The sequence below is a fragment of the Cibotium barometz genome, chromosome 53 (genome assembly GCF_041138505.1).
Source record: "Cibotium barometz isolate CiBa-2024 chromosome 53, ASM4113850v1, whole genome shotgun sequence".
NCBI lineage: Eukaryota > Viridiplantae > Streptophyta > Polypodiopsida > Cyatheales > Cibotiaceae > Cibotium > Cibotium barometz.
The window spans coordinates 35302987-35330124 of record NC_141098.1 but is presented as its reverse complement, the minus strand read 5'-3'; the positions used below and the strand labels follow the sequence as shown (position 1 = coordinate 35330124).

At 44.3% G+C, this 27138-nt stretch overlaps 1 protein-coding gene across 2 annotated transcripts in view; it reads left to right on the top strand.

The window, feature by feature from the left end:
- Positions 1-27138, top strand: part of PDE312 (Nucleic acid-binding, OB-fold-like protein) — a 102844-nt gene that overhangs the window by 36396 nt on the left and 39310 nt on the right. For both annotated transcript variants that reach the window (XM_086788938.1, XM_086788939.1), the window contains exons 9-10: positions 18044-18223; positions 18317-18367. In XM_086788938.1, the coding sequence (XP_086645064.1) occupies positions 18044-18223; positions 18317-18367 (231 nt within the window). The remainder of the gene's footprint in view (positions 1-18043; positions 18224-18316; positions 18368-27138) is intronic.

Genomic DNA, 27138 nt, shown 5'->3' with positions numbered 1-27138 from the left:
CTTTTAATGTCATTCTGCTTTTTGTAGCAGTTCTTTGCTACGTGTCCTGGTTTGCCACAGTAATAGCACTCTATGCTATTTGCATTTTGATTTCTTTACTAACCACCTCGACCTCTTTGGCTTTCCCTGTCTTTTGATTGGCCTCTTCTACCTGTGTATGATTGTTGTTGTGAATCATTGGACTGTTGTTGTCCAGAATTTTGATTTCCTTGTCAGCCACCACCTTGGCCTCGACCACGGTCTCTACCTCTGCTTCTACCTGAATTAGAGTAGAAGGCCTGTTCCGATGTGTTCTTGCTTTGTGAAGAAGAATGCTCACCTAAAGACTTTTCTTCTATGATCGGCATAGATATCAAGTCCCGAAAGTTGGGAATATTCTCCTTAACTGCAATGGAGGTCTTGAATAGCTTGTACTCTTTGCCAAGCCCATTCAGACAGACACTCACCAAATCATCATCCTCCATTTGTACATTGATAGACCCAAGGGATTCAACAATGCCCTTGATCTTTAAGGCATATTCATTGATGGACATGCTTTTCTTTTCCACAGTATGCAACTCTTGCTTTAACTTCAACTTCCTTGCCTTTGTGTTAGTCTGAAACATTTGAATCAGATTCTGCCATACAACTGCTGGAGTGTTTGCATTCTATATGTGTCCTATCATAGTGTCTGTGACACTAATTGAAAGCCAGTACATGCCTTTTCTTGCACCTTGATACCAATCCTTCAATGCCTTTATATCTGCAGGAGTGGCATTCTCCTCAAATAACTCTGGAGGCTCCTCATGGTCTCCTACATAATCCCAAAATCCTTTATCTATTAGGAAATTGGTCATTCTGAACTTCCAGGCATGGAAGTTATTCTTATCCAGCTTCTCACTAACAATCTGATTAATTCCGTCAGACATGTTTTCCTGCAGCAATCAAATAACCTGCAAACAGACAACTTCTGTATGCAACCTGTAATACATCAGTATCTCCTGTAACTGCTGCAACAGTGGTACTTCAGCATAGCCTGTGTGTCACTAAATGTGACCAGAGTACATGTACATACACCCAGTATCAACACTACATGAGCAAACCCTGTCTGCACTTCCAAAATGCACTGCTGCACTGCAATAACCAGATTTTGAGCAGAAACAGTTCTCTACCAAAACTTCCAGAAAATTGTTGAAAATACCATGCAGTGACGAAATGGGACCCGAAACACGCCCGAAACGCAAATTTGGCCGAAAAACTTTATCCAATAGGACAATATACCTACCCTGTAGCTCCGCTCTCGCGAAGACAGCTCCTCAATCAGAGTTGTGTAGCTCCCAAAGCTACTGAGGGGGTGTTGTACCTAAACCAAGAAGGGGAAAGAGATGATGGTGCTCTTACCTGCGTAGTACCTCTTCCTTCCTTGCTTGTTCTTGTCTCTTGCTTGTCTCCTTAGCTCTCACACGAACCAGGCTCTGATACCATAAAGAGAATGTGGGGGAGAGAGAGAGCTTCAAACCCTAGCAAGCAAAACCACACACAAAAGAGAGAGCAAGACACAAGAGAGATGGATAGTTGAATTTTCTTCTATCTTCTTCTTCTCTACTCAACCAACATAACATAAAGATAAGAGTACACACTATATGGGTTAGTACTCAACTACTACAACATACAAGGGTCGGTCCATAATGTGAACTTGACCAAATGAGTTGGCGCTATGACTATGCCAGTTTCTAGTAATCCAAAAATGGCTGTCACACAGCCTGTCATCCCATTGGCCACATATCACCCATAATCTCACCAACCATGCCAGTGGTGTAGATGCGAAAGCTATCACCCAGGCGTCGTCAATGTCTGCAGTAGCACTAGTTGAGCTCGATATCTCAACAAAGGACACATCATTGACATTGAGTTTTGAGGAAATGCTACATCTAGCTTGAGTTTGACACTATAGAGAGATGTAGTTGAGTCCCATCATGCCAGTCCACATATCACCCATAATCTCACCAAGCATGCCAGTGGTGTAAATGCGAAAGCTATCACCCAGGCGTCATCAATGTCTGCCGAGCAGTAGCACTAGTTGAGCTCGATATCTCAACAAAGGACACATCACTGACATTGAGTTTTGAGGAAATGCTACTTCTAGCTTGAGTTTGACACTATAGAGAGATGTAGTTGAGTCCCATCATGCCAGATTCCGACCGGTTGAAGAAGCTCGCGTCAGATCCATAGCCCATGACCGCAATCAAGTTTGGCTAACGACTCTCTTCTAGCCATAGGTCTTGTTGCAAAACCACCTCAGACTGCCTATCTGCCTGCAGGCACCCTTGGCTCCGAAGACTCTCACCTTGGTAGATGTCTCCACAACGAGGATTCCTCATAATACTCATAAGCGAGCTCACAACTCTTGTTTATAGTAATTCCCAAACTATAATTGGTAGATTGCTTTTATTATTAAGCTTTTAGCCATTATTAGCCTCTAGTTACCTTTTGATTGACCCAAAGCCAATCCAGACCTCATCCTTGCTAGCCCCTAGCCTCGTGGGCAGGTCTTATCAGTCCCTATGCCCAACTAAGCTCTTACCCTAATTCTTGGTTAGCCATTAACCCTAACCCTCAACCACAAGTGACTCTGGGTTAGCATATACCCATAACCCTAGGTCCTCTGTAAACTGGTTGGGCGTTTTTACACCCAACTATTAATGACCTCACATTTGATTTTGCAGCTCTGCAAGGGTTGCCTGGGTGGTCCTCAAGACCATGTTCCAATCTCATAATGAAGCATGAGTTATGTACCTGATGTAGGAGCTGGACAACTTGACCATGAACAAGGGTGATTGATTACTTCTCCATGAGGACCAGACAAGGAATAATAGATCCAGGGGTGATGCAAGCGAAGGAGACCAAGCCTACTTCTCTAGGGACAAAGACAAAGTGGTCTCATCACAGGGTGACACCAAGAAGAAGAAAGGAAAGTGTTATTATTGCTGCAGGCCAGGGCACTACATTGGAAGAGGCTTGCAAAGCTGAAAGCTGATGAAGACTCTGCAAACCCCGCTTCTTCTACCTCCAACGACAAGAAGCAGCAGCTAGAAGAAAAAGTAAACCTAGTCTAGGATGATTGGACCTTCTAGCCACATTATCACTATGGGGGGGAATGTTAAATACTAATAGCGATTAATGTGGGAATAAACAAGTGCTAAGTGGTTGTGTAAACTAGCACTGTATGTAGGCTTTAAGTAAACCGGTTCTAATGTGTGTGAACAACTGCTAGCATGTATAAGTCTTCTGTTTGGGAACAGCCTCTTAGAAGGCATATGTGGTGGCATCATATTTGGCATAAAGCATGTGTGGTGGTAGCATATGCTTTAGAATATGTAAAGGGGTCTCTCCTATAAAAAGGGCTATGTCTATAATGAATTTATGCTTTCCACTACATCTTGTACTCCCTCAATCCCTATGCCCTTGTGCTGATTATCTTGTTGGTCATCATCTCTCTCTCTCTCTCTCTCTCTCTCACAAATTTGCGATTGGTGTTCGATTGTGATGGCGTGATCCTTGAGTCGGAGGATCTTCACCGCTGCCGCTCTCTAAGGCCGTTGAAATCATGAAAGGGTAGACCAACAGAGCGCAGGAGCTGCCGCCCGTTGAGCCAAGCGTCACCGCAGCGCCGCCATCCCATTGCCGTTCCTTGTTGCCCGTCGCGAACTTTTCCACCTTCCTCCCGCTACTTCGGGCCCGAACTAGCGAGGGTCCGCTACCGTGGGCGGCGCGAGTGTAGAGGGTCTGCCCATTTTGGCGGCATCGCTCCCAATGAGCTGTCTCAGCCACGCCGGCCAGTTTGCCACTTCTGGTGACTGCATTAGGTCGAGTACTTCATCAGCAGCTATGCGTGTGTCTGCACGAGCCATCTGAAGCCTAAGGGGATGCTGCTTAGAAGTCTACGTCATCTCTCAAGGCAGAGGTGTACGCCTGTTGTCTCGAGACCCTGCAATTTGTTGGTCAGCCTGGGGGTCTTTCTGTCGCCTGCATACAACACATTTGTGACTTTGCGGGGAGCATACAGAAGAGAGAAGAGGAAGATCAGTACACGTTTTACAGAGAATTTCCGCCTGTTGCTGCAACAACACAGCATTGCCAGTTCGAGTTCTCAATTTTGGCCCGTTTTCCTACCCACCCTTGCTCAGGCCCCCAAGGCAGCAACTAGTAGGGGAAAACATGTCTCAACCCCTAGAGGGGGAACAGGATGGTGAGACGACCTTTCACACCCCCACGAAGGCACCAAGTGCCTACCGCAGAAGACTGAGGGAAGGAATCATGTCCCCTGGCTCACGAAGGATTACGAAGATGGCCCGACAAGATGAGGCCCTTTATGAGGAGCTACAGCTTCACATAAGGACAGAGATGAACACCATGCAACAGGAGCTTGAAAAGGAATGGACCGAGCAGATGCATGCCCAAAGGAAAGTGATATACGAAACGTTGAAAGGAAGAGATATATGTCCAATTGAAGGGAGAAATGCAAGCCCAAGTACGGGTTGAGATGGAGTTAGCCCAAGCCTTGATGCACACAGAAATGAAAAAAGAGATGCAGAAATGGAAGGATGACATGCTTCGAGAGATTGGCACAACAGTTGCATCGTATGAAGGCACTTTGAAGACATGTATGGCTGATCGTGAAAAAGACATCACAGAAATGCAAAACACTTTGGAATCATGTAAGGCAAAAGTGGCTGCAGGTGAGAAGGAAATGCATTCATGGGCTGAAATTGCTAGTGCCACAAAGAAACAAATTGAGGAAGTCAACCCATGGATTGAAGTAGTAAAAAACAGAAGGATACACGGTCAATAAAGTAGAGGTGATGAATGCTACATTGGAAGAGGAAGCCAAGAGACAGGCACGTGCCTTACATGTACGTGTAGTTGGGTGGGAAGATAAGGGAAATCCCCAAGAGGATGCAAAAAGCTCTTGCAACAAAAATTGGAGCCACTGATGTACCCATTACCGGAGCATGGCGAGTAGGTAGAGATGAAACTAGGGCGAAGATATTGATCATCAGGTTTGGTGACTTGGAGAAGAAGAAGACCTTCCTCTCCAAAAGGATGGCCCTTAAGGGGGAAAAGATTTATTTGGATGAGGACCTTACACCGGCACAGATAGCACACCGGAAGGAACACATGCCGCGTGTGCTCGAGGCAAGGAAAGAGGGGAAATGGGCGGTATACAGAGATGGCCGAGTCATCATTATGGAGAGGCGGCCTGCTTGACGGTGCGCGGCCTATGAGACCTTGCGATTCACGGTGTGGAATTGCAACGGGGCCCTTAGAACAGATGCAGTATACTTTGAGGATACTTTCGACACAGTGATATTGCTATGTATACGGAGACCCATCAGTGCACAAGCAAGAGGCTTCATGACGTCCGGGGTTATAGATGGGAATCAGTTTTCCGCCCTCAGCCACGCACACTATATGATGATATCACGAGGTTTGCGAGCATGGGAGACATATTACTATTGGGAGACTTTAATGCATGTACAGGCACAGAGTTGACAGAGTTGTATGATACTCAAGAGGCTATGTACCGGGAGATCACGACAGAGGATGTAGGGTTGCAGAGATCAGCACAGGATGAGGGGGAGATTACAGATTATGGCAGGCATTTTCTCACACTCGGGAGTGCACATGAGTTGGTCATATACAATGGCTTATCGAGATGGCAAGGATCAGATGCTCTCACACACTGGAACTCTAAAGGGGGAGCGAGCACAGTGGACTACTTGATGGGATCTCCTTCATTTGTTGGTACACTCAGATGAGATCATGGTTTGACCTACATGGTTTGCGGATAGAGGCACTACCACCCTTTCAGTACAGTCTGGATTGTCCATTTTTGGATCTCACCTGCTCAGAGCAAAACCCCGTGATCAGGATGGATATCATCAGAGTGGACACAGAGAGGACATGGACTAGCCCCCTTGGGCACGAAAATGGCTCATTACAAGAGCCATTTTCTACACCTATTACTGGATGATTTTATCACCCGCCCGGCGTACATGGATGTACACCTATCACATGGGATACGTTGTGCCATTGGACAGATCCGGACCTCATCACACTAGTTGCGGATTGAGACAGGGCGATATGTGCATCAGATCTTGGATGACCGCATTTGTCAGCTATGCTACCAGGAGGTAGAGACAGAGGAACACTACATTTGCCGATGTACAGTCTATTATGAGATCCGAGGGAGATATCACTGTCTCTTCCGAGAGGGTTTTGGGCCGTTACGCAGGGTCATGGAGTTTGAGGATTAGAGATGCCTGGGATTGTTTCTACTTGACCTGGGGGGAAACAGAGAGACTCTCTTGGTAGACAGGAGGCCGAGCCATGATGTACCTAGACAGAGGACCCTGACAGATTTCTTTGGCACCAGCACCAGCCACCCAGCCCACATACCTCCTGATACCTCCTCCATTGGGCCATTAGGGCACTGACCACGCTCCCAGGGAGTCACCACTGATAGAGCAGTTATCTTATGTCGTGCTCGTCGGCCACGCCCACCAGGATCCCGACCATGGCATGCTCACCATCGCCAGATCAGAGCCATTATTGCTCGGCATCGGAGGCACCTACCTCGCTTCTACGACCTCTCCATTCTAGACAGCCCCATGGCGGAGATACTTGATCTAAGGAGAGGGCAACACTTGAACTGATCAGCAACGTGATATACATTTTTCAGTATTTTCCAGTATTTTCTACTCAGTATCATCTCAGAGTCTTACAGTTCTGTTCTTATAACTGTAGGACAATGAGTTTAGTGTACTTTTTAGTGTCATTAAGTTGTTCTCTTTGATGAGACACCAACTTCAGATGTACTTTTAGTTTTGGTCTCATAGGCCACTATGGCCTCTTAGAGATGTTAATATATCATTTCATTTCATTTCATTTCATTTCTCTCTCTCTCTCTCTCTCTCTCTCTCTCTCATAGTCCATTATCAGGAGCAGACGCCCGACTGGCAGGGAGTCCACACAGAGACAGATTACTGACTTCTTTAGAGGGACTACCCGGGAGGACACATAGTCGACAGCCCACCAGTGGACACCCCGTGGGACTCTAGCTGAGAGAGCTATCCAGTTGGGCAGATCTAGACGCCGGAGGGTTCGCGGATCCTCACATCGGAGACGGTGCCTACACTGGAGGATTCAAAGCATCATTGCGAGGCATCGGGCTCGTCCGACCAGGCATCTCACTATGGTAGATATCCACGCCATCCGGCAGAGACCCATGCTAGAGCTCCTAGGATGATTACGACTCCAGCCATATACTGTTGTACTCATTGTCACTTTTGTACTCCCCCATATTCATGTATTCAGGTTTATCCATGTACTCATGTACCCCATTTTGACCAGTAGCATTAGCTTCCCCTCTACTGATGTATTGTGGGGCTATCTCTTTTTTTTTCCAGATAGTGTATCAGATGTCACATGGTTGTAACTTTGGTCTCATAGGTCACTTTGGCCTTTTGAAGACGTTGAGAGGAACAGAGTATTGAGACAAGACCTATGGCAGCTCTATACATGAGAGACATGGATATCACCTACACAGCCTCTTCCACCGAAGATGCTATACTATAGAGATCACTTCATGAGTATCACTGATGATGGATTTATAGAGAGGCCTAGATACATGGAGGGCTTTTTACCACACGACTCCCGAGTGGCTATTGGTCAGCTTAGAGTTTCATCGCATCGATTGGAGATCGAGGCTGGCAGAGCAGCACGGATCCCCCGAGAGGAGAGGGTATGCAGATTGTGCAGAGAGGAGGTGGAGAGTGAGGAGCATTATGTATGCAGATGTAGAGCATATACAGCCATCAGAGAGAGATATCCCAATTTATTTAGAGAGCCACATTCCCTACGCCAGATCTTTGAGGCAACAGACCAGCGCATACTGGGGAGATTCATTCTAGACATACAGCGTCACAGAGAGACATCATTACAGGCTCAGACAGCTCCAGAGGGGGGACGACAGACACATATTACTACATTTTTTCAGAGATCCATCCCACTCCCAGCCCCTACACGGCAGGGAATTACTCTCCAGAGAGCAGAGACACTCAGAGCCCACAGGAGACAGAGGACACCTGGCTTTCAGACACCATGCCTATACCAGAGAGAGATGACAGAGATCAGAGCTCAGTTTCACAGAGAGGGTGCGGAGCGACTGGCTCGCTTCAGAGCAAACCTAGGCATGTTCTTCAGGGAGCTGTGGACACCCCCTTCATTGATGTATACCATTTTATACCCCCAGTATGGTACAGGATGGAGCTAGCTAGGTTGCATATCATGATTGTATACTCCATGCATATAGCTTTGCATTCTCCTAGTAGTAGAGCTCCATCCCCTCCCCCACTCATTGTACTTATTGCACACCCAGATTCAGCTTTTTAGTTCACTACTTTTTCATTTTGTTGGGATGACAGAGGATACCCCATACAGGTACACCGATTTGTCTCATAGGCCGAGTTCGGTTTTTTGGAAGACGTTAATAAAATCTCTCTCTCTCTCTCTCTCTCTCTCTATATATATATATATATATATATATACACACACACACACACACACACACACACACACACACACACACACACACACACACACACACACACACACACACACACACACACACACACACACACACACACACACACACACACACACACACACACACACACACACACACACACACACACACACACACACACACACACACACACATATATATATATATATATATATATATATATATATATATATATATCCTTCTGCACACATAGAAGATGTGAAGATCTTTGAGCCACATAAAGTGAGTAAAAAAAAATGAAAAAGAGGATAAAGGCTAGAATCTAAATCATAGGACCTAGATCGAGAAGGCATCACAATCGGAGCTCTCATTGAGATCATTTGTAGGACAAGAGGGCATCTTCGAGCCCTCGCCAAAGCTGCCATCGCTAAGGAGACTGCATTGCAAGTGCCACGGCCCAAGAGAAGAGAGCTTGAGAGCAATGAGAGCTTGAGCTTGAGAGGCTAGAGCAATGAGAGCTTGAGCTTGAGAGGCTAGAGCTGTGAGAGCTTGAGCTTGAGAGCTTGAAACTTGTGATGGAGAGAAGGTTGGAGGAGAGCTTTCCAAAGGGAGGCCAAAGAGTCCAAGGCACCCACCCAAGGCCAAGGACCAAGGCCCAATTGTTGGAAGATGACCTGCAAAGACACAGAGAGGGAGGTAGTTGAGGAGAAGCCTTTGCTTCTTGTTGCCCTAACTAAGGAAGGTGCCTCACCTCAACCCTCCAAATACGGAGTAGTGATCACAAAGATAGAGAGAACAGATTCTTTGCATCCACAGATCCTTGTCTACTCAATCTAAAATGACACCAAAAGCAAGCAAGCCCCATAAACGGCCAAAACAGCCATTTTTTTCTACAAAAAATGGTCAAAACAGCAACGGTCAAAAACAAGGAAAGGAGAAAAAGGGTGTGTGGGGGGGGGGTTCTGTCCAGTACCGTACAATATCGCACCACACCGTACCGTACCATACGGTTGTGTCTTATGGCGTACGACAACAACTATTACCATAGCCTAGCTCTACACTTGCAAAATCTAATCCTAGCGTTAACAAGAGAGGCATCTTGTTGTTGGCAAGATGCCTAGGGAAAGAGTGCAAACATATAACTAGTGGGTAGAAGAGAGAGAGAAATGAAATGAAATGTTACATCACTATGAGAGAGACGGATATGTGGTGCATCCCTGTCATACTGGAATGGTGATAGATGATCCATGTCTAGGCCATGCTATGAGAACCAATGTGTGACCTGTGCATACCATGATCCTCTGTCTCCTGCCTCAGCCAGTTGTCTAGATGCCTCAAAAGCTCTGTATGACAATCTTTCCTGTGGCATCTCTCTGAATCTGTCTAGCAGGCATATAGTCTGAAATATGGCCTCTGCCATCATAGGAGGCGCAACAAACTCTGCTCGGATAATGTCATGAGGTACTGACGGTTGCTGCGTATCATGCGTGCCATCATGAGGGCCTATGGTCTCTCTATCTGTGTCCACCAATGGGTAGCAAGGCCTGGCGCCCATACCGCTACTCCATACATCAATGCCGGTGTGACTAATGTGTCAAATAGTCACCCCTTCGTCCGCGGCTCCTGAAAATGCACCTGGTGGCACTGTCTCTCTAGCATAGCCAATGCTGCATATCCCCGTGTCAATCTAGCTCTGGTTGCTGAACCCATGGTGAAGCGTGTGGCTGCTGCAGAGAAGGTAACCCCTAGGTACACGTATGATGTCACCACCTCCACCTGGCGTCCTGCGAGAGTGAATGTCAGCTGACTCCTGCCCTGTCTCGATGTATGAAAGACCATAACCTTGGTTTTCCCAAGGTTCACAGTAAGACCCCTCTCTGTGCAGAAATCATGGAGTGCATATAGATGCTCTTGTAGACCTCCTGGAGACTCAGACACTAATACAATATCATCAGCATAAAGCATAATATGTACTGAGGTACCTGCTAAATCAACTCCATCTCCGTCTCCCCATGTAATGAAGTCAGCCACCTCATCAATGTATAACCTATATAGCGTGGGGGAAAGTGGGCATCCTTGCTTCACACCAATGGTGCTAGCAATAGTCTCGGACATACCTCCTGGACATTTGACTCGCCCAAAAACTTGCTCATATAATGCATAGATGCGCCATGTCATATGTGCTGGTATGCCAAGCGAGTGCAGGCGCTGAGAGAGCCTCTCTCGTGGTACTGTGTCAAATGTCTTGCAGAAATCCACAAAGCAGCAATAGAGCTTTCGCTTCCTCGCTCTGGCCTGATCAATCATACATCTCAAAGTGAATACATGGTCAGTGGTAGAGAAAGCTCTCCTAAAGCCTGCTTGCTCTGATGAGCGTAAACCTGGTGGCTCAGCATATAAGCTAAGCTCTTGCTCCAACATTGCACCATAGAGTTTGGCCAGCACGTGGCCAACCATAACTGTCCTGTAGTTGCTCGGATCGAGCATATCCCTTGTTTTGTGAAACGGCACAATGGTGTGCATCGTCCACTCCGCAGGCAAACCCTCCGCTAGTGCCCTGTTAAACAGGTGTGCAAGAAAAGGAGCCAAAGAATCTAGTGCATATATGAGATGCTCACCCTGCAGGCCCATATGGTCGGCGGCCCGTCCATGCTGTAGGCGGCGGATAGCTTCCTTTACCATCGAGTGGGTAAAGAAGCTAGCTGTGGAAGGTCGAGGCTCCTGTGGCTGAGGTATAGGTGGGTGCTGTGGGGCGTGGTATAGGCCCTCTGCATATGTGTGCCATGTCTGTGGATCTGCAATAGGTCGGTGTCCGGGGCTCTTTGAAGTGCCGCCATGAGATAGGGCTATCTCTACTCATGAAGAAATGAAAGATCTCTAGCTCCTGTATCTCTGCAAAGGCCCGCCTTTTGCGGCGAGTAAGTCTCCTCATCTCTCTCCTTGACTCTTGCTCCGTGATGGCTCCCAAGGCTCTCTGTATGCGGAGCCGTGAGTATAGGGCTCTGCACTCGTCATCATACCATCTGTTCTGGGGCATAGTCCCAGATCTCGCAGGCTCTCTTGAGTGGACACGATGTGGGAAGGTCTGTAATTCAGCCGTGTGTAGGAGTGATGCCAGCTGGGCTGTAATGGTATCCATAGGTGCCAGGGGATCCATGAGTAGGAGCCCATCCTCTACTCTGCCAGTGTATATGTCTGCCATGTCATGTGTGAAGTACATAGTCACAAGGGATGGGGGAGGGAACGACACTCAAAAAATCCTTTTTTTAAAAATTTTTTCTACTCTACATTTATTCTACTTTGGAAGTACATCAAAATGAGCACAAATTTACACTAAAATGGTAAGCTTTTGAGTCATATTAATAATTAAGTAGATACAAAATGAGTCATGACTCAAGAGTCAGGAGTCAGGACTAAGCCTTAAGGAGGCAGAATACATGGACGGACTCAAATGAGTCAATAACCTCCTCCCACCATGTCCATCCCGTTGTCCTACGAGAAGCCTTGGCACGTGAGGAGGATGCCATGGTTGAAGATGGCTTGACTTTTGAGCCTTGAGAGAGAGAGAGAGAGAGAGAGAGAGAGAGAGAGAGAGAGAGAGAGAGAGAGAGAGAGAGAGAGAGAAATGAAATGAAATGAAATGAAATGAAATGATATATTAACGTCTTCAAAAGGCCAAAATGACCTATGAGACCAAAAAGGTTACAACAATTGGTGGATCTGATACAATGTCTGTGTAAGAGAGAGAGAGAGAGAGAGAGAGAGAGAGAGAGAGAGGCCTAGAGGCTTGGAAGTTGAAAGACTCAAGAGGCTTGAAAGTTGAGGGAGAGGTGAGAGAGAGAGAGAGAGAGAGAGAGAGGCCTAGAGCGTAGAGGCTTGGAAGTTGGAAGACTCAAGAGGCTTGAGGGAGAGGTGAAAGAGAGAGAGAGAGAGAGAGAGAGAGAGAGAGAGAGAGAGAGAGAGAGAGAGAGTCTAGAATCTAGATAGTAGGGCCGCGGCCCGCGGGCCTTGTGTGAGAGCCTAGAGGCTTGGAACTTGGAAGTTGGACGCTAGAAGAAGCTTGAAAGCTTGAGCCTTGAGAGTTGTGTGTGCTTGTAGCCTTGTAGAGGCTTGTTCTTATATAGATAGGCAAGAGAGAGAGTGGAAAGCCTGAAGGGCAAGAGAGAGAGAGAGGGCCAAGCCTCAAAGGCTCAAGGCTCAAGGGCCAAGGCCCAAGGCCAAAGGCCAAGCCAACAGCCATAAACGGCTAGAAACGGCAAGCGCAACGGCCAAAAACAGCGAGCGCAACGGCAAAAAAAAAGCCAGAAAAAAACAGAACGGCTCTCTGCCGTCCCCCCATAGAGCCGTCCCCCACCGGCGTCCCCGTTCTTGTGGTGTCCCCGTCCCCGTATCTTGTGAGTGACGCGGCCTGGGGGACGTTCGTCCGTCCTCGTCGCTGTTCTGTCCTGATTCAGCATCCCCGTGTTCCAAGCAGACGTCCCTTCCGTCCCCTGTGACTGGTGTGAAGTAGATGGTAGTGTGTGGCATCGGTATGTGGGGGGCTGGTGATACTGGTGATCCGGCTAGTGAAAATGCCAAGTATGTATGATCTGCCCCAAGAGGACGAGGTGGAATGGAGAATGAGGTGACAAGCTGTGATGCCTCCAAAGACCCCATAATGTAGTCTACCACCGTGCCTCCGGTCCGTGTATGACCCCCATGTGGGAAGCATGTCAGCCCTCCTGATCCCGGCCACTGTAGCATCCCGTTATAAATAACGAGACGATGCCTGGCTCTCAACTCTAGTAAGTGGTCCCCATAATGTCCTTTGTCTGGTGCAGTGTCCTCTGATGCCCGACTAGCCCCTATCTCCTCTGGATCCACAGGGTGGAGGATCTCCATGTCATCATAGTCATACACCTGACAGTGTCTGCTCTGTGTGTGGGCATTGAAGTCACCCGTAAGAAATACTTCCCCTAGTGTAGAATAATGCATAATCTCCTCTGACAGACAAGTGTATGGCGAGGCTCCTGTCTCCTCCTCCTGTGGCATGTCCTCTGTAATGACATAGGAGGATCCTGATGGACGAAAGTAACATAGGGCTATGTATATAACCTTGTCCTGTGAGAGCTGTAAGCAGATCCACATGTATCTGGTCTCTGGATCTTGTGCTACCACTCTCAATCTCCCCTGTAGCTCCCGTCTGAATACAACCGCTACTCCCCCCAACCCTCTCGAGGTACCGTTGCGTGTGGTCCTCCTATATGCTGACTTCCACTGGAATCCCTCTACTTGAGGTAGCCCTCTCTCTGGGCTCTGATGATTCTCTGTCAGAAGTATGATGTCTCTCCCCACCATAACATGCTCCAGTCGTCCAGGCTGCACCGATAGTGAACCATTACAGTTCCATACTGCCATGTGTATCTCTGTCAGTGGCTTGGTCTGTGTCCCATAGGCCCCAAACCGCTAATCCATGGGCCAGCCATCAATGATGACCGGACCATCTCGATAGAAGGCCTTCTTGCCTTCTCTCCTCGCGTGTAAGACTCGTGGCATGCAAGCTCTCCTATGCTCAAGCTGCATCCTCGTGAGATCATCATCCAAGAAAATAGGAGCTCCCTCTAAACCTCGTAATATGACCCTCTTCCTCATGAAGGTGACCCTCTCCGTCTCTCTTGCAAACTGTAGGATGAGGGCTCGCTTGCGTGTTGAGTCTTTCCCGGCTCTCCATGCTTTGGTGAAGGGGAGAGGGTGCTCTTCCGTGTAGCGGAGCTTCATGCATAGAAGCTGTCCATCTTTCTCGGGAGTGGAGTCGGGTGTCTCGGCTATACCTGTGACTCGAATGTTGAGGCGAGAGAGACAGAGAGAGAACAAATCTCTTATAGAGAGAGAGTGATGTACACTACTCAATGATGTTACTGTTATATTTCTTCAAACAAGTACAAGACCTTTATAGTTACAAAGGTTCACCTTTTGACATCATTGCTTATATCAAAGCACACACAAATATCTAGTTATTGTTCTTTTTCCTCTAAGAGGTGTGTAGGCATATCACTTATAGTAGTGCTATGTGTGAACATGACTTAGCCAAGGGAACTTTTTCCCATGTGGTTTTTCCTCTTGGATATCAAGTGTGAAAGGATACTCTATCCATATAACTTTTGTACTTGGATATTATATGGATGTGACTCACATGCAAGGTATTGATGTGCATTTGTGATCAACTAGGGAGATTCTCATAGCATTTGAGATGACTGACTGCAAACTTGTGTCAACACCTATGGAGGTGAATGTGGAGCTTTCTGCAAAAGATTCTTCTCCATTAGTAGATATCAAGAACTAGTGGGGAGTTTAATTTTTCTCACTAACACTAGACTTGATATCAGCTTCACAGTTGGTGTTTTGAGCAGGTTTTCCAACAAGCCACGGAAGAGTCATTGGAAGCAAGGGATATGAGTACTTAGGTACATCAGAGGTACTCTTGAGTATGGTATTACTTACAGTGCAGGTGACACTCTTATGGGTTACTGTGATTCAAATTGGGTAGGAGATTGTGGTTCCAAGAAATCAGTTTCTGGATATTGTTTTTCGCTTGGTTCCGGTGTTTTCTCTTGGACCAGCAAGAAGCAACCTTCAGTGGCACTTTCTTCTACAGAAGCTGAGTACAAGGTAGCTTGCTTTGTTGCTTGTGAAGCAATATGGTTGAGGAGGATTTTAGTGAACATGTTCAAATTAGTGGGGCTACAGCCTACAACTCTACAATGCAACAACCAGAGTTGCATGGCTATTGCCAAGAACCCTGTGTTTCATGCTCGAACAAAGCACATTGAGATTCAGTATCATTATATGCAAGAGTTGATTGAGGATGAGATAGTGGAGCTGGAGTATTGTCCTACGAGCCAGAACTGCGTCCACATCTTCACCAAGGCTCTTGGGAAGGATCATCTTACTCGATATCTTGATCAACTTGGCGTTGGGCCAAGAGCAGCATAGTTCATCTTCTCGTAGACATTGAGGGGGAGGGGGGATAGTACATGCTCAATGCCCATCTCTCAGCATTACCCTACCTTTGTTATGTGTTGCACACTTGTAAGGCTCCCATTATGAGGAGAAGACATTTGTTCATGTGACTTGGGTGGGGACCCTAGCGTAGACGTTGGAAGGGGTCTTATTATGACCGTTGATGGTTAGGAGATGGCTAGGGTACAAATAGAGGGTTGTGCGTAAAGCTACTCTAGTATGAGTTGTGATGACGTCATCATGACATAAGTATGATGTCATCACGTGACCTAAGCATGATGTCACCCATGATATCATCGTATGATGGCATCCATGACATAAGCATGATGTCATCATCGCATTATGTCACTCATGACATCACCTAGATGCTCCCTTTGACCTATAAAAGGAGCCCCTTTGTTGTAGCTTTGCATTGTGTAGAATCCAATGCTTGCGAGTATCCACACCCTCTACACTTAGTACTTCCTCCATTCAGAGCCTGTCTAGATCTCTTCTTGAGAGCGCACGGGTGGATAGCACCATCACATTGTACTTTTTTCAGAATTTTTTAAATTCTCTATCTATTGCATTGTCCATTGCACTGTGTTTTGCTATCTATCTTTCCGCTATGCTATATTCTTATTATTCTTACCCCTCTAAGAGGTGGTTCACATACAAACACACTGCCACACTCATAAGAGTGGGTTCACACACATGTAAGACATTGATTCCCAACATCTCTTACCTTAGGTCAGCCATATTTCTATAAAGGGTTAGGGTTGGGATTGAATGCATGAAAAGGTGTGCCTTGGAAGTCCCTTCACATAGACGCCCTTTTGGCGAGCCCCGTTATCCATGTTCCCGATTCGGTTCATGCTCACTAGGGTGCGCATGGGCTGTCCACAGCCATGGCTCCAAAAATGACCATTATTAGTAACCATATAAGTCAATGCTTTCTCTCATGACCAGACCTGATTGCCTAAGAGTGATATAATGACTTGACACAAGACTTTGCCTTCCCAGACTCCCGATCATTGGTCTAATAAGTGTCCAATCTGGTTTCTACAACATTACATCTTGCAAAGAGGATTACATGGACTTGTTTCACGGGCACGACGACTGCCATAATGACTTAGATGCACTTGGTGACTTCTCCCTTGGACTAGGGCTCACAACATGCTCTTGGCCCATCAGGTGACTTCTCCCTTGGACTAGGGCTCACAACATGCTCTTGGCCCATCAGGAAAGGTATCCTCTTTCCTAAATGAAGGAGAATATTCATGTAGCACCCCAGGAAGATGCTGCACATGACAACTTGAGCCTAGTGCCAACACATGGACTCCGGGAATAGTACCACTTGAGCCTTGTGCCAATTGTAATCCAAACTCTTACCACTTGGACACCAAGTTGGCCAAAAGTACCTTGTTGAGAACATTCCACATTCTCCTTGCAAAGTTTCAAGGGTAAGGTATGCACATAACCAATGCAACAATCTAGCAAACTAGAGAAGAGAAATAATAAATGTTGCAATCTTGCAAAACTCAAAGTTTACTTAGCTTTTTATGTTTGGTGGAGTCGAATTATCCTTGTCCTCCATACGAAGTGAAGGTCATCTTGTCAAAGCCAAATATTATGAGATGCAAAGGTGGATTTTCTCCCGTAGCTGGTCCTCCCTCATGAGCAAGTGTTGGGTATTCGGAGTCTCTGTGTGTGTATCCGTCGTATACATGTTCCCTTGTTTGTGTACCCGCTTGTGTCCGTGTGCAAACAGCCCTTATATGTGTGTCGAAACACTCACTGTGTGAGTATGTGTGTAAGTACATGTGGACAACCTCTTGTAGCCGTTCATGTGATTATGTGATAAGCAGTGTCCAAGGTGGACTGGTAGGGCAGCATGCAGGTCATTGGAAGCAAGTACAGGAGGGGGAACATGGAAACAAAACTGTTTTGTGGTTAGATTGACCCTCACCAGCAGCTGTCCAATACATGATTCAAGATCCAGGCAGCTCAAGCTAGCTTCTTCTTGTACATGACTGCCTTGCAATCAGAGTGGGCCATGTTTACTGTGAAGTTCCCATGCTGTGTTGTTGCTATTCCCCGTCCACTTTTTGCTGGAATTTTCAGAGACTTAATCCTTGACCTGTGTGTGTCATGTGAAGTTCTGGGCGTTCTTATTGTACATGGGGGACGGTGAGGTAAAAACTTGTGATCAATCAAATTTGGGAGCATTTATTTCAGACTGGGCACATGTGTTTTAGTAAAGTGAGTTGGGAGCCCATTTAATGCAAAGCTAAACATAGGGTCTATATTGTGTAAAGGGCATTTTTGTGCAAAAGAAACACACTTTTCTTTGGGTGGATTTGAAGACATGGATAGCTCAGAAATTTTATACCTTTCTTCAGCTCGTACCTTGTTGTGCAGTGAAGGTTTTAAAAAACAAAATAAACTATTCAAGGTTTTTGTTTGATTTGGTATACATGTTTTCCTGAGTTGGTTCAGGTGTGGCAACTGCATATAGCTGAGCAGATGGTTTTAGATGATGAAGAGAGACGAGCAGCTGGAATAGTAACCACACCACAGAAGCTAAATGAGGTGACCACGGAAAGGGACTACATAGATGCAGATACCTTTTGGACTGAGGAAAAGCTAGGGGGTGAAGTTTATGACTCACTTGTTCTGGTATGCTCCACAGCTATGGAGAAGAAGATGGTTATGTTTGTTCATGCTTCCAACGTCTCTTACTTATCTATTTTTTTTTTTGGGTTTAAACAGACCCAACACGAATGGGAGCTGGACATGGATGGGGCTCGAAAAGAACGAGAGGTACAAAGTCATTTCTTATGAATAGTGTCTACTAGTTCCCTCTGTCTTACCTACTGCAGCAGCTTGCTCGATGGGTAATGTTAGCATATATTGGTTTCCCTTGTCAAATGGTAACGTCAATGGTCATACTTTTGTTGCCTTCTGTGCTACTGGTGCTACCTTGTTGTAACTGCCCTACACTTCACTAACTCCTCCTTAATCAGCATGGTTAGCTTTTAAACAAGCTTTAAATCTCTTTCCTAAACATGCTACCTTGTTGTAATTGCCCTGTACTTCACTAACTCCTCCTTAATCAGCATGGTTAGCGTTTAAACAAGCTTGAGATCTCTTTCCTCAGTCCCAACATAACATCTAGAAATAGTTAGCCATGAGGCCAAGGCTTGGCCATAGGACTTGGCACTAGGACCCGGTTGGGAATCCCTCCAAGATTAAGTGTGGGATTTCATTAGTCTTGCCAGAAATGCATACAAGGTTGGATGGGTAATGCTGGAGGGGCCTTTAAATGTTTTTTTTCTTCTCTTACAATTAGGAACTATCTGAGTTTAACTTACAAACGAACGTTCAACTTGAGTTAAGAAAGTAGTTTCCTTTTCAGGAATATCTAGAATAAGGTTTATCAACTGAACTTCTAGATTACACAAAATTAGCTTTCCTTTTTGGGTAGTTTTTGGGTGGAGGTTCTATATTCTGTTCAAGGGCTTTCTTTTCACATAGATTCATCTCCACCTTGTTCCTATTCATTTAAGGGTTGTCGAGCCCCATCCTTTTGAGAAAGTTGTTGTGGACTTGAAGGATTTCAACTTCCTGTAAAGAAATTTCATGATTTTGGCTATCTTATCTACCATCTTAAATCCTTTCTTTAAAAACATTATACTTTTTATATTTAGATAAATACAGATGGACGCTCTGTCTTTGATATACTCAATAGAGCATTGCATTTGTCCAGATAAGATTCAAACTAATTTATTGTAATGACTAGTGTAGTAGCTTATGCAAACGAACTGGGTTAAATGCATGCTACATAAAATATAATAAGAAGAAATAGAAATGATTGCATTGATTAATGCTCAGGTATAAACTAAGATGCCCAAATGGTAAAAAAATTGCTCCCTTGAAATACAAATAAGTAATGTAGGGCTAAGAAAAATACAGTATGCTGATAAAATCAAAATATCTATTACTTAGCTTTAGCATTCATCATCACATAATACCTTTCGGTCTCATGGACCCTTTGGGTCTTTAGTAGACGTTAATACAATCTACTTTCGTTGCACACCAGGAGTGATTCCTGGTAGTATTTTCTCACTTTGCTCTTTATGTGTGTCTACACTTTCTCCATACATCTTAATGGTATTTAGGATTTGCAGGGGCGTAGGAGAGTTATGGAAGATGATGGTCTTCCATGGAAGAAAGCTGTAGAGAAAGAAAGAAAGAAAGAAAGATATATTAACGTCTGCAAAAGGCCAAAATTGGCCTATGAGACAAACAAGTAGTACAATGATGTTCCTCCAGTCATCAAGAGGAAAATGTGGAGTGAGAGAGAGAGAGAGAGTAACACAAAGCTCAAGAGATTTGCACGACTTAATGATAGTGATTTGATTAATATGATATCACCAAGTACAATGCTTTTATAGGCATAAGCCTATCTTTTGACTCATTCACGCACCCTTTATCAATGCCACATGGCATATTCCATGACATCATTGCTTATGACTTGAGCACTAGCCTAAGAGGCTGTTCACACACATAAGCACACGCACACACACACTAAGAGGTGGTTCACACTCGAGAATACACACATGAAGCTCCGAATCCCAACAAACCCCCCTTTGGAGCAAAGGTGGGAGTGTGATGAGGTTGGCAGGAATACACATGCTCCAACTTTGGTAAGAACTTGTCTTGTTCTAGCCAGGCTTAGATGTCCATGTAACTTCTGGTAAGCTTGGCTCGGAGGCTAGTGGGCTTGGCCTCAACAGGCTTAGAGGCTCAACATCAGCATGTCTTAGAGGCTTAACATGCATGGCTCAGAGGTTCATGTAGCTTATCCCCAACAGAGACTTAGAGGCCCTGGTTACACTGGGAGTTAGTGGTCCATGTCCTACATTGGTTTCAATCACAATATCCCCCCCTTGCTTTAAACAGGGGTAAACTGGAATAAAGGAGCATTACAAACATAAAAGAGAAAAACACACAGTCATTCAGATTTTGGGGGACATCTCGGGCAGAGAACCCTGACGACACACACACATAGAGCACATAAATTAGCTTTATTTTTGGAAGTTAACAACTTCTGCTTGAGCATGTGTCGGTGAAGAACTTCTTTCTGCGACACTTCCAGGACTCCATCATGATATGATCAGCATACAGCTTTCTTCTTAAGCACCTAGTTGTTGCAGATTATTCACTGGAAGGCGACCGTGCATCTCCCCCCTTCTTGATGCTTGGCTGCTGATGTGATAGGTGAAGACATCACTGATGATATGGTAGGTGCTGACAAAACCACCGACAAATGGAGCACCCGGGTGATAGGCGGCTCAGCTGCTTCTAGGCGAGACCAAGCTTAAGCTTTTGAAGGTGGCGTACAAGGACTGGTCACTGCAAACAAAGGGAACAACACTGCGCAAAATACACTAGATCTGTGCAGCTTGTCTGTCGGTGACAGGATGACCTCCCAATCAAGGGGCACATATGCAATGTGCTCTTGATCAGGGAGTTGATGACAAACATCAGCAAAATGAGTGCATCTCCCATGCGGCAACAACCACAAACAGCATCAGTATATAAATCACAAACATAGCAGTAACAATATTTAGATCACAAAGTTACCATGATTCTTCGGCACAAGAGACCCACTAAGGCCTCACTCTGATATCAATTAATGGTATTTAGGGTTCGCAGGGGTGTAGGAGAGCTATGAAGGATGAAGGTCATCCATTGTGGAGACCGAAGAAAGCTGTAGAGAGAGAGAGAGAGAGTAACACAAAGTTCAAGAGATTTTCCGCTCAATGATGGTGATTTGATTAATTTGATATCACCAAGTACAATGCTTTTATAGGCATAAGCCTTATCTCTTGACTCATTCACACACCCTATATCAATGACACATGGCATATTCCATGGCATCACTGCTGACTACTCAAACACTAGCCTAAGAGGCTGTGCACACACATGAGCACATGTACACACTAAGAGGTGGTTCACACCTGAGAATACACACATGAAGCTCCGAATCCTAACACATCTCTCTTACACTCCCGTCTAGAATGACAATGGCTTTATGGTGGAAGTGAATGCACGTAATCTCAAGCCTTGGATATTTCTCTGTTGGAGAACAAGATTTATCCAAGTACAAAAGGTAAAGGTGTGTGAACCACCTCTAAAAAGGGTTTCGTGTGTATGTGTGTGTGAACCCACTCTTAGAGTGGTTCAGTAAATTATCTAGATATTATACTAGTAATGACCTAAGCAATGATGTCATATAGGAGAGGCTCTAAGCCTATAAAAGCAATGTACTTGATTGAAGTAATACAAGTCACGTCATTGAGTCTTGCAATTTATATCTCTTTGAAGCATTCTCTCTCTCTCTCTCTCTCTCTCTCTCTCTCTCTCTCTCTCCCCCTTACTTCTCTGTTAATCAAATGCCATAGCCATGTTTGCCTTCAAACCTCCGTAGCTATCCATAGCTTCCATTAATTGGTATTAGAGCTATACCTTGGCTAGTATACTTGCCATCATCACCTTCGAAGCTTTTTGGTCTTCAGTGCAGCAACACCATGAGTGCATCTGCCCAAGTGCTCCCATGAGACGGCAAACTCAAGACTGTGAGGCGTCCCCATCTATTGCAGCACCACAACATGACACCAACTGTTGATGCCACCTACTATTGTTGATTGATGCTAATGACGATGTTGTGTGACCACTACCATGTTGTCAACGATGAGCTTTTCAAAGAAGAGCAGCCCCACTCCATAGCTATACACTCTTAAATTGACCAACTATACTTGCAGTATCACCATCGGTTGCACGACTCAAATCGTCAGCAAAATTCAATTAGGGAAGTCTTAAACAATCAATTTGTGCCTTCTATCATTTTTTGCAAATCCCACTTAATCAGAGTAATTAATGCTAATTTCTTTATTGTTTTTTAAAATTGAGAGTGAAAATCTAGCATTGGAGTGTTGCTATAGCTTGCTAAAGCATCATTGATCAAAACTCCTTGTTTGGATTTTTAAAAACCCTAATTTTTTTGGGACATGATCTCTAAGGGATTAGACACTGGCATTGGAAACTCTCCTCTGTTAAGACCTTCCCAGATTCATAGCATATCATGGCTACCCACATGTTCATTGAAAAGTTCAATGGGGAAAGTTTCCACACTTGGTAGACTAAGCTGAAGCTTAGTCTCATGAGAGAGGGTCTTTGGCCTTTCATTGAAGAAGAGAAGATGCCCGAGAATGAAGATGCAGCTCAGAAAGCATGGAAGCTTAGAGATCAAAGAGCCTTTGGCCTCATAGCTGTTGGCATGTTTGATAATTTTATACACCATGTTGTAGATCTCCCAAACTCCAAAGAAGCCGAAGCTAGATAGGTGGGGCTCATGCAAAGAACTCCAAAGTTTCTTTATAGATAGAGTTCTATGGTCTTATGATGCAATTACATGAGAGCTTTGATGATCATGTGAACAGGATGAAGTCCTTAATGAAATAGGTTGCAGGTCTAAAGATACGAGTCGAAGATGATATGGACCTTGCAGTATTCATAAAGTCCATGCCGGAACTAAAATTTGGTTGAGCTCTCCTATGACAGTGGTGGTTGGAGCGGTGAAGGAACTCTGACCTTGTTGTGCCTTTGTAGGGAGAATTGACACTATGTTTGCTTATATATATGTTATCAACTGTTGGTGTTGAAGTTGCATAGCATCTCGTTCAAACCTTTGTTATTGTTCTCGGGCTGCTTGGTCTCTGTGTTAAAATCCTAAAGATCTCTCTAGCTAATCACTATGCATAAACATGCATAAACTAGACACATACTCATCCACCCGACCACCCTCGAGCCCAAGTGTTCACACATAAATACAATGAAGTACCACATACCTTACCTTGGTGTCCCATACCACCAAGAGATATGACTTCAACGAGTTCTAGCATCACTTAGCTCTAGCATGAAATAACAAGAGAGTAGATACAATGCTTTACACAAGAGAACATCCCTTGAGAGTGTCCCATGCCCCTATTATATAGGAGGGTCCTCAAGTGACTCTTGACTCTCCATTTTCATGTGTGACCCTTGGTTGCTTGACCCAAGGTTAGACCTAATCCTTTCCCCACTAGAGCATGTTCCCGTGCTCCCATGCTCACATGCCTAGGGTGGATTAGCCTCCTAGTATATGCACATAATATACTTCCCCTCTCTCAAAACATTGCACTCTTGTAATGAAAAGAAGGAAAACTGCGCTGAACGTTCTCAACTAACTCCCAAGTCGAATCCTCAATTTTCCTATCTTTTCACTAAATTTTAACCTCAGGGATTAAGCGACTATGAAGTTTCCTTTTCCTGAATTCAAGTACCTTTTCAGGTTCATATGGAACATAAGACAAATCTTCGACTTGAACGAGTTCTTGAGGAGTAACTGTGTTATCATCACGTCCCAACTTCTCTTTTAGTCTACTGATATAAAAGACTGGATGAACTTTGACATGTAGAGGTAGTTTTAGCTCATACACAACCATGCCAATCCAACGTATAACTCGGAGTGGACCACAATATCTAGGATATAATTTTGAGCACTTTCCTGTTGACAAAGTCTAAGAGTCTTTAGAAACTTGCAAATAAACCAACGCTCTTGGCTCAAAAGATCGAGGTGAATCAGCATAAAACCGTTCTCTATCCTAAGCACTCTTGATAGAATCCTGAGCTTGGGTCTGCATTTCCTGTATATCTCGCAAGAAGTCCCTTGATGCATCAAGCTCAATGTCCTTAAGACCGACATCATCAAGTATCCTGGGTTGATACCTATACATAAGCATAAACGGACTATAACCAGTAGCCGTATGCTTAGAACTGTTATAGGCAAATTTCATCATTGGAAGATATTTTTCCCAACTCGATGGTTTTCCAGAGACATATGCACGAAACATATCCTCTACAATCAGATTCACACGCTCTATTTGCCAATGAGACTGTAGATGATCAGAGGAACTCATACTCGAAGTAGTTTCCAATTTCTTGAAAACTTCGTGCTCAAAAAATGAGCGTGAACTTAGAGTCCCGATCGCTCACAATATCAGAAGGTAGACCATACAGTCTAAACAATTACTCGACAAATTGGTAAGCCAAATCCGACACTTTAACTGTTGTCTTTGTGGGTAAAACCTAGTCATCTTTGTCAATCTATCCACAACTACCCAAATGGCATCGTGATCCCTGTTGGTACGTGGAAGTCTCATAATGAAATCCATGGAAATACTTTATCACTTTCGAGATGGAATATCCAAAGGATATAATAACCCAACAGATTTAAGGCGCACTGCCTTATGAATCTGACATTGATGACACTTGGAGCACATAATTTTGAACAAGATCTTTCATTTTTGGTCCATAAAACCAAAGCCAAGGTACACTGTATGCTTGGATGTTCTGCTGATGGTGCATCATGGCACTCAAACAGGATCCTCAATTTAATTTCTGGTATATTCGATACGCAAACCTTATCATCTTGGTATAAAAGACCATTCCGATTAAAAAATTGGTTGGCTTTTCCTTCATTCACCAGGTTTTTATCTACCTTAGAGTTGAACCCTGATTTTGCCAAATTCCAATATTTTCCAAAGAAAATATTTGTACTGCATTTTTTTCTGAGTGAATCGTACAGGTTAGAAGTAATTTTCGTGAAGCTAAGTTTATTAACGTCACCTATTCGACTCAACGCATCAGCAATGCTATCCAAGCTACCTTTTCTATATTTAATCATGAAATCAAAGTCCTGCATCAATTCAGTCTATCTGGCCTTTCTACCTTTTAAGTCTGGTTAATCACAAATGAATTGCAAAGATTGGTGATCTGTCAAGACCATAAATTGAGACCTGTACAGATACTGTCTCTATGCCTTTAAAGCATAAATGATTGCATACAACTCTTTCTCTTGAACTGGGTACCTAGTCTATGCATCGTTGAGTTTCTTACTTTCGAGGGCCATAGGCTTCCCATCCTTGAACAAAGCTGTGCCTACTAACATAGGAGCATCTCGAACTTTATATTTCAAAGTATCGAAAGTTTCTTGTAACTTCTCATTCCACTCAATTGGAGACTTAGACTTCTTATTTTTACCCTTGAGAAGGTTGATAAAAGGCAATCAATTTCGAATAATCCTTGACAGATTTTCGAAGAAATACCACGAAACCTAAGAAGGATCTTAACTGCTTTCCCGTACCTTTCAAGTCTGGTTGATCACAAATAAACTTCAAAGACTGGTGATCTGTCAAGACCATGAACTGAGACCCGTAGAGATGCTGTCTCTTTTTAAACGGAGAAACCTAAGAAAGATCTTAATTGCTTGACCGTGCACGGAACTGGCCATTTGAAAGCCTTTTGGATTCGATCCAAATCTATACTTAAGTCATCTCGAGAGATCTTATGACCCAAGTATAATAATTCCTTCTTGAAGAAATCACACTTAGATAATTTACAATACAGTTTCTCCTTCGTGAGCCTTCCTAGAACCTCTTTAAGATGATTCTCATTCTTAGCCAAAGTTTTACTGTATATCAAAATATCGTCTAAGAAAACCACCACACATTTTCCGAACAGATCTCGAAATATATCATTCATCATCTCTTGGAAAGCAGCTCATGCGTTAGTGAGACCAAAGGATAACACTAACAATTCATAATGACCATAACGTGTCCTAAAAGCAGTTTAGGAACATCTTCCGTTGCAATACAGATTTGATGATAATCGTTTTGCAAATCAAGCTTTGTGAAATACTTAGCTCCTTGCAACCTATCAATAAGATCGTTTGATCTAGGCAATGAGTATTTGTTCTTAATTGTAACCTTGTTAAGATGTTTGTAATTAATACACACCCGCCAGGTACCTTGATCCTTTTTCTTAACCAAGAGAATTGGTGCATCCCAAGGAGACTTACTTGGTCTAATTTGACCCATTCTCAAATATTCAGCTAGTTGCTTTGCTACCTCGTTTTCCTCAATCTGGCTAAGCCGATATGGAGGAATACTAACAAGTTCTGTACCCAGCACTAGCTTAATTTTATGGTCCACCTCTCGTTTAGAAGGTAATCCGTGAGGTAATTCATCAAGAAATACATCTTGAAATTTGCTCTTTTAATGAAATTTAACACTTTACTTTTCCAAACATCCAAAGAAACAATGTTTACATCAAAATGAACACATGAAGACACTGGATCCATGACCAATTGGAAAAGTTCGTAGTTAAAAAGATTTTCCATTAACTCAAGCTTATCAATAAAAGTTTCCTTGGGTACAACAATGTTTCCTTTAAGAGTAACAAGGTTTCCATTCTGATGGAAAGATATCAAATGTTTGATCCAATCAACATAAAAATCCTTACTTATTTTTTCAATGGAACCATTCCATTCCTAAAATGATGTCTACATGACCCAAGCTCATGACATGAAAATCAAGTCTATCTGAGTACAACTGGATGTCTAACTGTAGTTTTGACACCTTTTTGTCCCAGAATTGGACTTGTTCTCCAGTCATCCTAACCTTGTACATGTGATCATTCTGTGTGGT